The following is a 12,299-nucleotide window of genomic DNA, read 5'->3' as shown; positions in this document are numbered from 1 at the left end:
GATCCAAACCTTCACCTTTCATCAAAGGGCATTGATGGTAAACCACTTGAGGGGCAAAGCATAATTTCAAAAAGATGAGAGAGGATTTGCATAATTAGCTAAACATAAAGGGGCCAAGTTGTAAACTTCCAAGCTAATTTCTTCCTCCTCCCCCAAATAAAGACCAATTCCAAATCTTGGAATTCAAGATTTCAATGCCACATGGCCGACACGAATCTTAAATCACAGCCGTCCATTCCTAATCTCCCGAATCCCACCGTCCATCCCACCTCTTCCCCACCTATAAATACAGCATTATCGTTTTCACGCGCACTTTAGAAACTGTCCCTCAAAGAAAATCAACGATCAACCAAGAAGAAAAGATTATTCTTCCCAAGATTTCTAGAGAGAGAGAGTGGAAAAAAAAAGTTAGAGAGAGAAAGAGAGAAACGATAATATTCTCGGGAAATTAACAAAATTTTCTTTGAAATCAAACACCTAAACACACGCTTCGATGAGTTCTTAAAAGATCAGAATCTGAAATTACTAACAGTTTCGATCCCGGTTCGGTCTGTCTCCATTTCCGATTGAATCAGCAAATTAACTCACGAAAAAAAGAAATTCTCGATCTGATACTTTCCGATCTCCGACTGATAGAGAAACACGGAATTTCTAGGGTTTCGTTTTTCTCTTTTAGGGTTTTTTTAAATAAACGATGAACGATCAGGCTAAAATGATGAGTCAAAAGCCTCCGCAGATTCCGATGATGGCTCAGCAGCCTCCGCCTCCGCCGCAGATTCTCAGCCAGCCGCCGTTGATCGCTCAGTCACAGGCGTTGAGCCAGTCGCAGATGATGATGATGAAGAGCCAGCCGAATCCGCAACAGCCACTTCCGATGCTGAACCCGAACCTGAACCGTAGTTTCAACATCGGCAATAGCAACAAGGTGTGGTCTCAGCAGCAACAAGTTTCGAAGGTGAACTACGCTACAGCGGCGAACTCGTTGAAACCGTCGTCGAAGCTCGGTCGGAGCAATTGGAAGGGAAAGAACGTCGGCGGTGATAAGCGCAAAGACTTTAAACCAGCGGTGAGTGGTGGTCCGAGTAATATTAGTGGTGGTATAGTCGGAGCCGGAGGGTATAAGCCACCGGCTCTTCACGAATTGCAGTCTCAGAATAGGTTAAAAGCTCGAAAATTTTACCAGAAGAAGAAATTCAATAACACTAATAATAATAACAATGGCAATATTGGTAAGAACAATAGGTTTGCGCCTTATGCGCCGAGGAACACTACTTCGTTTATAATTAGGGCGAAGAAGGCTGGTGGGATAGCTGATTTGGTGTCGCCGTGTCCGGTTACTCCGGCGGTGCTGCCGACGCCGATATTCTCGCCTTCGCGGGAGGTTTTGGGGGATATGGCGAAGGAGGAGTGGGGTGTGGATGGTTATGGGTCGATGAAAGGGTTGATTAGGCTGCGGTCGCCGGGTCACGAGCATGAGTTGGTGGAGGAGGAGGAAGACGAGAATGGTGGGTCGAGTGAGAGTGATGTGGAGGAGCATGTGGAGGTGGAGAGGAGGTTGGACCATGATTTGAGCCGGTTCGAGATGATTTACCCGAATTATAGTGGGGTTGAGTATAATAATGTGTTGGAGAATAGGGTGGATGATCAGGATTCGCATATTGCGCAGTTGGAGGAGGAGAATTTGACGTTGAAGGAGAGGTTGTTTTTGATGGAGAGGGAGATGGGGGACTTGAGGAGGAGGTTGCAGTTTCTGGAGAGGCAGAGCCATGTGGTGGGAGAGGATGTGAATGAGGAGGTGGTTGAGAATGGGTCTGAGAATGATAGTGATGGCGGGTTGGATGCCCCGGCCACGGCTATGCTGCGTTGCGAGAATAATGGGGATTATGGGTCGGGGAGTAGAGGGAGAAGGAATGGTGATGAGGCCGATGGTGCCTCGGATAATGAATGTGTTGGAGATGTTTGTATGGGGGAGTTTTTACAGGAAGAAAAGGTTGGAGAAGAAAGAGATGGACTTGTAGTAAAAGAAGTGATTGCAGAGAAAAATGAATCCAAGGGTGAAGAAATCGTGAAGGACAATGTGGTAATGGATGAGGAAATGAGAACTGAGGCCAAGAATGAAGAAGCAAGGAGTGAATTTGTAACAAATGAAGTGAATGCGGCAAGGGAAGATGAGATCACAGAAAGGAAAGAGTTCGTACAAGATGGTGGGATTGCAGAGAAGGACGTGTCTATGAATGAGGTACTGGGGAATGTGTGCTCAGAGAAAAGCATTGGCGACGGTGACTGATCTGTCCCGCGTTAATGTAAGTAGCTTCTCTGAACAGATATTTCTCAGGAACATATCATACCACTTGTGGTCGTTTTGGCAACATATGGATACATGAGATCTAAGTAGGTGTAGTTAATGGTCTGTCCTAATATGTTTTGTTGGCCTGACACAAAGAGACTGGCATTGTTCTCTACATGCTGCAATCGTTTGAAACAATAATATCTGTAGGGCTGCTTAGGTTCTAGCTTTCTTAGTTTGTTTTTGTTTTTCCTTAGGTGCAAGGCATATATCTGTATTGCATTTTATTACTTTTGATTTTGGAAAGAACCTGTGAATTTGTATGGTAAATCTAATGACTATTATGTACTTGACCTTTTTAGTATATTTGCTACTTGTTTTACTATAAATATCCATGGTGCAGGCTGCTGTTTTTGGTTTTCTGTATTGTTATTTCTTCTGTTTGATTACTTTTATAAGTGTGCCAATCAAATTGCTGCCTGCTATCTGTTAAGGGAGGATCTTACTGTTATTCCTTGAAAGGTTGTCTAGCCTGGTTGGCGGTTGAAGCATGAGGAACTTTGCTGTCCAACATCTTGGCATTCGTGGCAATTATAACCAGTTAAACGCTGAAGATTGTACTTGAAAGTTAAGTACTGTATTAGTACTGGCCCTTTAGTGAATTTTGCCGAAGGATATGGTTGGCTGGTGGGAGTGGGTTTGCTAGTTGGTAAACTTAAATTATTTATGAAAGAAGTGGATCGTTAACTGTAGTTTTTCTATTTTTGAGGGATAGGTTGAGGAACTCAATTTCAGATTAAAAGACAGAGGACCAGCTTCAGATGTTTTGGAGTTCTTGGTCATTTTCTATTTTTACATGTCATTTTGATTATTATTGTCTTTGTGCAGGATATTGCAAGAGGTTGATTTGATCGCCTGTCCTATTGGCTCATAATGTGAGTTTATTTGAATTTGCTGATAAGCAATAGAGTCCAAAGGCCTTCCACATATTTTATTATTGATGAAAATGTTATGCAATTAGTGTATTGTTACCCATGGTTGATATAATTTTTTTATAATGCTGATAACTCCTGTTTGCTACAACAATATTTATTGAACAATTAGTATTGAACTCTTTAATTTAATTTGTTTACACTGTACACTGTACACTATACAGTTATAGTGAAGCCTCACACGAAGGGACATCTAGAGGCACATGGAGGCAATTTCCGTTGGTTTCTTTTTGTATACTTTTATGCACAGGGACTACTCCTCCTGGTTTTCTTTTTTTAATGGAAAATAAAAGACAGAAACAAGTACAAAATCACACATGAATAAAACTTTGTCATATGAAATCCTTGGTGTGGTCCAATCAACACCTTTGCTTTTAGTTTTTTGAACTGAATATATCTATCAAGGATGAATGGTAAACTAGCAAAGAGATAGTAAGTTAATCTTGTTAAATTACTCCTGCAATAGACTCCATCCCAAATTGTTGGTCCTCTATTCCATTTTGGGATATCCCAAATTGTAGCCTTTGAAAGTCAATAAATAAAATTCCTAACTTACCCTTTGGTTTATTTTAAAAGTCAATACCATTATTTTTCTATACTTTAAATTAATGAGGGTAGTTTTGTAAACTTGTATGTTCTAATTAAAATAAAATGTATTAAATGATGCTCTGTGAAAAAGTTATATTTTCTACTTATCAAAAAAAAAAAAAGAAGTTAGATTTTCTAAATAGGACAAACAAATTTGGGACAGAGAAAGTATTATTTAATCTTTTTCTTTCTGAGTTTGAGGTTTGGTGCAGGAAGGGAGCCTTGATATGGTTACAATTTCTCCCTAACTCGGAGTGTTACAAGTTCATCCTAACATAGGGAGTGCTGTGAATCATTAACTCATTGGATCATTGTTGTTTGTGGTTGAAGCAGGTTGCTGTATGAGGAATCTTCCCATTATTTTATTCATAAATTTATATACATTTGCTCTTTCATTTTTGTCTCTTCAAAGTTTGAGTTGATGAAAAGGATGTGAGATCTAGAGATCATTTTTACTGTCTTACTTTTATAATTAGTGTTTGGTGTACTAAACTGCTTAAATGCTAATGTTTCCAAGTGTTGTTACCAACCAAACCTTGCTTTTCTAGCACTAAGTTTGAGTTTTGATGGGTGAAATGTGAAGTATAATGTTAGTTGAGACCACGATAGTATGATGACTTTTCATCTAAAGTAACATATCTATATGAGAATATAGTTGGTTTACTTTTATTAGTTTTCAAATTGGTTAGTGCCTTAACTTATTTAAGGTGCATGGCATGATGATGAGGAGGTGAGTCAGTTTAGATGGTTTCTCAAATTCCAAGTATATGGTTAATCTCCATATGTGGTAGGCATGTTCTCAAATCTCAACTTAGGATTCATCTTGAAAATGATTATACCAAGTTCCTCCTTCCCTGCAGTTAGTGCCTCTTTTGAGTACATATCAATAGATATAAATTGCTCATAGTGGATTTGAGACGGTCTGCTTTCATCTTTCTACTCTTCTATCTATCAATTACAGCAGTGTGCAAGCATTAGTACATGTTCTAAAAAAAGGTTGTATGTGAATGTTAATCATCATAACACTATCAAATTTAACTACTAATCTCGGAACATTACCAGTAATGAGTTGTATGGCACTGTGGAACAGATGTCAAAGCCTGAGCTAAGGATCAGTGAGGATTGTTGACTTGGTGAAAAATACATGCAGCAAATTGAGCAGAGTACAGGTCTTTTGTGCTATTAATTCTTTTGTTTTGTTTTTGTTTTTTCCTTCAATTGAACGTACTAGAAATATTTTTGGTATGAAAAGCAGCAGATAAAATATTGGTTTTTTTTTTTTTTTTTTTGGTTTAAATTTATTAACTGTCTAATGTGGAATTATGTATTGAGTTGATGTTCAAGAGTGTAGGTGAAAATATATTCCTTTTGTCCTGGTACGCTTACTAGTTCAGTGAGAATGAATTTCCACATTGTCATGTAATACTGCTTCTTATAAGTCTCTTCGCAGATGCTTCTTATACCAGCAGGCGTGCAGCTCCCTTCTTTTTGTAATACATATAGTGCTTCCTTAATTGCCTTTTCTTTTTGTAATACAACTTTATAGTGTATTTTTCCTTTCATGATGAACTTACTAGAACAACAGGAAATTGCAACTGTTGAAAGGACATGCTTTAAAGTTCAAACCTCATATATTGCTGTTACCTGTCTCTTTAGGTCGTCATGTTGGATTCTTTGAATACTTTCTCCCATGGCTGCCTCTACTTAATATTAGGAATTTAGGATCTTTGTTTTAGATCATTAACAGGCTTTTGTCCTGACTTCTATATTAGGAGTCGGGTTATGCTGTTGTATCTTGGGTATACACGAGTATTTAGTAAGTATCGGTCTCTAATAATATGAGTACATACTTCTTCAACTTTGTTTCATTTTGGTCTCTGGATTCAGGAGTTGAATTATTCTTTAACATCCTCGTGTGGTGATACTAGTCAAAAGAAAAAAAATCCTCATGTGGTGATGTCTGAAATTTTGGAGCTAGAAGTAGATGGAAGCTTGTTACCTGATCTCATAAGGCGCTAACTACCTGTAGGTGACCTTGACTCTGGAAAAGGTGGGAGACTAGGAATATCAATAGAAGATAAATTCTTCAAGCTGCGTTCAGGCTAAAGAATTCAGGTCATTTTTTGTGTCCTGCAAGCGGGGATGAGACAGCTAAATTTATTCTTCTCCAATCTTTTTTTATTTTTTTTATTTAAAAGTTTTCACTCTTTCCACAACTTCTTGGAATTACGAGCGTGTAAAATCCTTGTATCGCTTGTGGCTCATTACTCTTTTTAGAAGAGGTTATAAATATACTGCTCGACTTAATTGTCAGTTTGTCACTATTGAGTTGTTGATTTGTAGCTTCGTTTTACTGAGACTTTTTATTTTATTTATTTTTAGCTTACTGACACCTTGTTTGTTTCTCAAAAAAAAAAAAAAAAACTGACACCTTGTTTGGTGTGTCTTATCCAAATAAGATTATTTTTCTTTTGATAGTATATCCAAATGAGGTTTGATTGCACATTATCTATTTTTCTCACCCCTTCTAAGCTGTAATATCTTTTTTTTTTAGTCTAGAGCCTAAATCTCGTGGAATTTAGGGCCTTGAATTTTAAAAATTAAATAAAAAATTCGAAATGACAGTAAATTTTTTTAAAGAATACTCGTTCGAAACTTTCTATCAAATCCGAATCTAATGACCCATTGACCCAAACTCTCCTGTACCACTGTATCAGGTTTACAGCGTAAATGATCTTTCTGGACGATGTAGCTGAGTAGCTCACAACAAAATTTATAATCTATAAAATTTCAAATGGCAAATTCTAGTTTCAGTAGCCCGTGGGAAAGACAAGCAAATTGTTCATCAGTTCTTATTAGTTCTTACTCGATGCTCCAAAGATTCCCTATTCTCGATACTGACAATTACTTGCAAAATACCATTTGTTCAACATCGAAGTGACAAAGAATGAAGTGTGAGAATAACCAAACGCATTAATTCAATTATTGTTTTCCGCGTGAAAAGGAGGGAGTGGAAAAAGAAAGAGTGATGGAGATTGGAGATAACTTTGTGAGCAAACCATGCTTTGCTCCTTACAACCTTCCTCACTAGTTGTCCACTAGGTTGGGCAAGGGCTACAATATTTTTACTAACAAATTCAGACCTGTAAAAGGGGTCACCAAATCATACATAGATGTATAAATACACATGTATGTGGGTTTCTCTTGTGTGCATATATATATATATATATATATATATATATATATATATGTTACAATTCTTCTTCTAGATTAGACATAGGAAGCAAGAACAAACATGTTCATCCTGTTTCTAACTTCACAAGAAGACATCCCACTTAGGGAGAGGAGGAGAAATACTTGTGAATAAGACTGTAGACACATATTTTCTTTTGGTTAATAATTCAACATGTATTTTATTTCTTTTTCAATCCATCCATCCTTAAATGCACAAAAACAATATTGTTGTATCCCCGGGTAATCCTGATCTTGTCGTCACTATATCTGCAACAGAAATTCAGTTCAGTTCGGCTTCTTGTTAGTCAGCAATTTATAAATTACTCTAAAAAGAAAAAAGCAGTTGAATATATGGCCTTACAGCAGCTCCAGGTTAAACTTGCTTTCCATCTCTACAGGATATCCAAATTGACCGCCGATTATTGCTGCATCATCCATTGTGATTTCATATGTGCTGTTGCTGTTGCCAGATTTCCTGCAATGTGAGAGAGCTTGAACATATTAACTCAAAAGTCAAAACCATTCAAGATGGTTCACAAATTTAAAGATGAACATAATGTCATGTTATTACGATCAGTTATCATTCCTTGTTTGGTGTTATGAGATTTTTAATGACAAGACTCTATGTATGCCTCTAGATGCATGGAAACAAAATCCTCACCAAGAAATAGGGCCATTTCCATTTCAAGGCAAATGGAGAGGATCCTGAGCCTAAAAAAACATACCTCAGAGGCATCGATCCATTTTAAACTTTTTTTTTGACAGCAATTGACAAGTTGTAGTTACATTTAGTATTTCAGTTTGAACATGGTGTGAACTATTGCTAATCCGGTTGTATATCTATTATCTGAAGGTTATTAGTCAAAACATTTTAGTTATAATTTAGTTTTAAGATCAGTTTTCAATCTTATATGCGACTAAGCTAGTAACAAATAATTCAACAGTGGAGTTTCTCATCTGACCTAATTTCCTATCCCATGCCAATCAATGTAAAAGCTGAATTGAAGCAGTGAGAAACTTACACAAATCTACCAGTCATGGAGAATTTGATCCCAAGCAAGATGTCAACCAAAAACTTTATTTGTCCATTCTTCTTGATAATCTGGTTAAGATTGAGGAAGTAATTTAAGAAAATCCTATTGCATAACTTGTAAATTGACTGACAGGACAGCTCTCTTCCACTACTCACCTGTATGCCCATGAGACCATTGCCAGCATTCTCCAGCCAACTATCTGTCTCTACCTACAAGGGGTCGAGTTCAGCTCAGTGAAAGAAAACCGGGGGGGGGGGGGGGGGAATAGCATGAAAATGATTTCAGTTTAAAGGCAACAGGCCTGCTCCTGACAGCAAATGAGTTCACCAAGAAGACTTGTAGTGAAATTCCATTAGTCTTCTTGGTATCTTATTGAAATACCATAAACATGATTCTTTTTGGAGTCAAGACACTGCACTCCAATAAACCGACTTCTTGTGATTTTGAACTGCTACATAATTGACAATTTGTATATATGCATCGCATAGGAGTGCAAACATGGTGGTGGAGGTAGTAGCAGTTGGTTAGAGAGAGAGACCCATCAAGTCCGTCTTCTAGTCTCTCAGTTAACAATAACTAGATGAAGTAGAACGTTAGTTACCACTCCCAAGGGCCATTTATTTCTACCTATTTCATCTCAAAGGCAATGCCAGATAGCGTAGCTTATAGACAGCATCAACAAGGTGAAATGAAAACTAGCAAAAATAACTTTAGTTAGTGCACCAATTAACAATGAAAATACATGGTATTTGCAATTAGTTGTTCTAGTCTTAAGGTTTTCCAAGTCATAATTCTCCCATGGATGATGGTTTTATGTGTCTATGAGTAGTACCGCACTCCCACTGATAATTCGGTAAGATGCTTAATTATGTTGATGTTTGAGCTATGGTAGCATTAAAGAAGGTGTTTGCTAGATAAGTTATGGATTCATCAAATGGAGGGGTAATGACTACAGAGTTAGTGGATCGATTTGCAAGCATCAATTAAATGAGTGTCACTGATTATCTGGAAAGCAAACTCAGAATAGTGTGATGATGGTCTGTTTGCATGATAGAAATGATGACAAAGAAGGTACCCCAGAGTGAAACTTTTGAGAAAAAAACATAATGATTTTCAAGCATGTCTATAACAATTCATGATTTTTAATCACCCAAACCAACGTCAGCAAATTCCTATTGAACTATTCAGAGTGTGCGATATATTTCTTGGTGATGTTACTCTCATCTAGAACGGTATTTTGATGACTAATTGTAATAGTTTCTTCACTACTTCAAGCAAAGTCTTATAGCCACTTCACTTTTAATTATAGCCTAAAATTTGCACCATGTCTTCTCTCAATTACTATTCTTACCTCTTGCCAGAATCTCAATCCAGTATCTAAGTTATGATCACATTCTAGTGAAATGATCAACATTGTATAGACTACTTTGTTTATTGGCATGTTTCTTTAGATAATTTTTTGTATCATTCTAGTTCAGTCACTAAATATATGCTATAAATGCTGTTATCTTTAGAAAACTACCTGTGAACTCCAAATCATTTGCCATTCACCCTCTTGGAGTTCTGTTTCACCTCCAGTTAGATTCTGGTTTGAGGAGATAAACTCATCAATTGCCTGCCAAAGTTATAGCAAATGCAATGAAATGTTGGAAAAGTGAAACCAAATCAGCAACAAAGCAACATTTTTAATGACATATAATGTAAAAGTTGAATTGCCAATTTTACCTCTCTAACTCCTTTACCGGTGGAAATGGTTGACAGTAATCTTTGCCTCGGTTCAGTTTTCTTTTGCAGCACGAATGTGGTGCCCTGCACTACAGAGATATTGCTGGATATCCTTAGCAGATCAAATAGAAAGCAGGTTTTAGAAATTTTTATGATTATGGAGTGTAAAGCCAACAACATCACTAGTGCTGAAGGAGATCTAGGAACTAATAAAGTGCTCATTTACCTTATTTCCTCTTGAGATACGGAGGTCTCCAGAAGGAGACAAGTATGTCGTGTCTAACCAACCCTTTGCTTCATCTCCTAATAGTCTAAATGGCACTGGATATGGCACTTTAAATGGTAAAAATTTAAAAGAAAAGGCTGCTCGATCAAACTGGAAAAGTATTCGTTTACCATCTTTAATTGATGCTGCTGCCTGCATGTAACAGAAGATAACTCATGATGTAAGAGAGAGGAAAGCCAAGTTATGTCCAAAGGAAAATGACAATATTTTGAATATAAATGATTGCAGGGGAATGCAATTGAGTTTTGAGACCAAAATTCACATCACTGTTGAGAATGAGTAACAAAGAACTGCAAAACTGCAATTTTTTTCCCCATGACTAGCTACAATATAACATTGCCATATTTTTTCTGAAGAGGCAAGGCTAGGAACCCTTGCCATATGTAATTCACCAAGATAAATAAATATAACAGTTAAAAAATTAAAGTCATACCTCCACCTTTAGCTCACCTATTGCATCAGAGAATCTTACAATATTGGATACACGTGGATCATTTGTCCGAAGGTAAACCTCTTGAAATACACTAAAGAAGTCAACCCCCACAAATGTTCTCTACAATGACAAAGAAAGCACGAGCACAAATATTGATTTCATATTGGTGATTCTCACATTTTAACCCTCTACTTAGTAGTTAGTACTTGAGAAGAATGACTCATAAGAAAAGAGATAGCTCAGAACTTCAGATGTTTTTGAATTATGTTCCTTTCATAAGCAAAAACCACTCTCTTCTGCTCTCTAGTAAAATATAGGGCACTTAATCTTGCAAATCTATTGGTTTTTTCACGAACACTATTGTTGGACCGGAATTCTGAACAATTAGGTACAGAATTCCAGTCCAACTAACATAAAAACCTAAAATGCAAGAAAATAAACTAGAAATTGAAAACATGTACACAAAATCAGATCATGGCATCTGAGATGCAGAGACTTGAAGTGAAACCTGAATTGGAGATGCTGTTCCAGGTCTAGTCGTAAACATTAACTGCCATCGACCTTCAATCAAGCTAGAGTTTGTCTGCAGATGTTCAAGGCATAGTCAATTCTAAGGAATAAACATGTAGTAGTAGATCATTAACTATTTTCCACACCTCATAAACTTAAGTGAAAGAAATTAATGCTTCGGCCAGTTTTTAGAGCATAGCTGGTAGAAATTTCAAAGCAATAGAGAGATCATTGGGAAATTTTCAACTTCTAACTCAAGTTCCTATGCAAATTGATCAGTACTATTGTAATAGCATTTATTGGTTTTCCAACTTTAGTACATGAAGAATCCCTGTACAATGCAACACTAGAAAAAAAGGAAGAAAAACTCACTTTTAACTGTTCCAAACTCAATTGTGCTACAAACACAACAGAAATGACACTTTCAATTTAGTACCACAAAACAGAACAATGACCACTCACCGGATCCGGCACACCTTCTAACCCTTCTAGAACTTGCACGGCGCGCGTAACATCCTGCAAATATCTCTCATATCATCAAAAATTAAAATCAAAATTTGGTAACCACAGTAACTATCTTAAATGCAGTTCAAATAAACAAAGGACAAAAGTGATTGGAATTGTGTAAAGAAACACTATACACTGAGTTGCTGAGGAGAAGCAGAGCGGCCTCGGCCTTGTATCCCAATAAGGGCTTCAATGAGCTGGTTTTCAGCTTCATTGAATGACACTAGTTGCTGCTTGTCCACAACATTAGACCTATAAACAAAAACATTTCTCTGACTACTTGAAGACTCAAAGAGCTTGGGAGTTTTGAAAGGGAGAGTTCTTGGATTGAATATTGGTGAGGATGTGGGAACTGGGTTGGATTGAAATCCAAGATTTGTTGTATAGACTTTGAGAAACATTGCACAAGAAGAAGAAGAAGAAAAAAGTGAGCTTGTGTTTATTTTTGCTAAAGAGTTGAGCAAAAATCAGCTCTAGCTTTGTGGTATAGTTAAAACCGTTGGATTATCTTAAAAGTGTTGTCGATTACGTGGACAGTTCTGGATCAGACACGTGGAAGCCTGACTGAGTGTTATCCTTCATTGTTTAGATTCTTGGCGCCAGTGAGAGGAAGTATACTTCTTCGATCTTTTGGCAATACAAAACCTTTGATGGGCCAAGGCCTATCAGGATGTATGAAGGCTAAATCTTCTAGTGTTTTCGG

At 37.2% G+C, this 12,299-nt stretch overlaps 2 protein-coding genes across 3 annotated transcripts; one reads left to right on the top strand and one right to left on the bottom strand.

Annotated features, from left to right (window-relative positions):
* The first annotated feature begins 320 nt into the window (after positions 1 to 320).
* LOC142607230 (uncharacterized) lies at positions 321 to 2,653 on the top strand. Its single transcript, XM_075778651.1, has one exon. The coding sequence runs from the start codon at positions 695 to 697 to the stop codon at positions 2,285 to 2,287; it is 1,593 nt and encodes a 530-aa protein (XP_075634766.1). The 5' UTR covers positions 321 to 694; the 3' UTR covers positions 2,288 to 2,653.
* A 4,463-nt stretch (positions 2,654 to 7,116) lies between these two features.
* Positions 7,117 to 12,067, bottom strand: LOC142607023 (putative plastid-lipid-associated protein 12, chloroplastic). Of its 2 annotated transcripts, XM_075778428.1 has the most exons (11): positions 11,731 to 12,066; positions 11,552 to 11,605; positions 11,088 to 11,162; positions 10,580 to 10,699; positions 10,087 to 10,278; positions 9,861 to 9,944; positions 9,658 to 9,750; positions 8,291 to 8,344; positions 8,124 to 8,203; positions 7,463 to 7,576; positions 7,117 to 7,368 (listed from the first exon to the last, which is right to left on the bottom strand). In XM_075778428.1, exons 1-11 carry the CDS (start codon positions 11,995 to 11,997, stop codon positions 7,281 to 7,283), a joined length of 1,221 nt encoding a protein of 406 aa, XP_075634543.1. In that variant the 5' UTR covers positions 11,998 to 12,066; the 3' UTR covers positions 7,117 to 7,280. The 2 variants fall into 2 exon arrangements, with proteins under 2 accessions (XP_075634543.1, XP_075634544.1); XM_075778429.1 differs by lacking the exon at positions 10,580 to 10,699 and having other exon boundaries at positions 11,731 to 12,067.
* Positions 12,068 to 12,299: the final 232 nt, after the last annotated feature.

The sequence above is a fragment of the Castanea sativa genome, chromosome 8, assembly GCF_040712315.1.
Source record: "Castanea sativa cultivar Marrone di Chiusa Pesio chromosome 8, ASM4071231v1".
Taxonomy (NCBI): Eukaryota; Viridiplantae; Streptophyta; class Magnoliopsida; order Fagales; family Fagaceae; genus Castanea; species Castanea sativa.
Note: the sequence above shows the minus strand (reverse complement) of the source record. Positions and strands in the feature narration are given on the sequence as shown.

What these genes read in the sequence shown, in the direction of transcription:
- LOC142607023 (XM_075778428.1), bottom strand. Translation starts at nt 11,997, where the DNA reads ATGTTTCTCAAAGTCTATACAACAAATCTTGGATTTCAATCCAACCCA. An exon ending in TAGAAGGTGTGCCGGATCCG is followed by an intron (nt 11,163 to 11,551) that starts GTGAGTGGTCAT and finishes GAACATCTGCAG; the next exon opens with ACAAACTCTAGCTTGATTGA. An exon ending in GTATCTCAAGAGGAAATAAG is followed by an intron (nt 9,945 to 10,086) that starts GTAAATGAGCAC and finishes TCTGTAGTGCAG; the next exon opens with GGCACCACATTCGTGCTGCA.
- LOC142607230 (XM_075778651.1), top strand. Translation starts at nt 695, where the DNA reads ATGAACGATCAGGCTAAAATGATGAGTCAAAAGCCTCCGCAGATTCCG.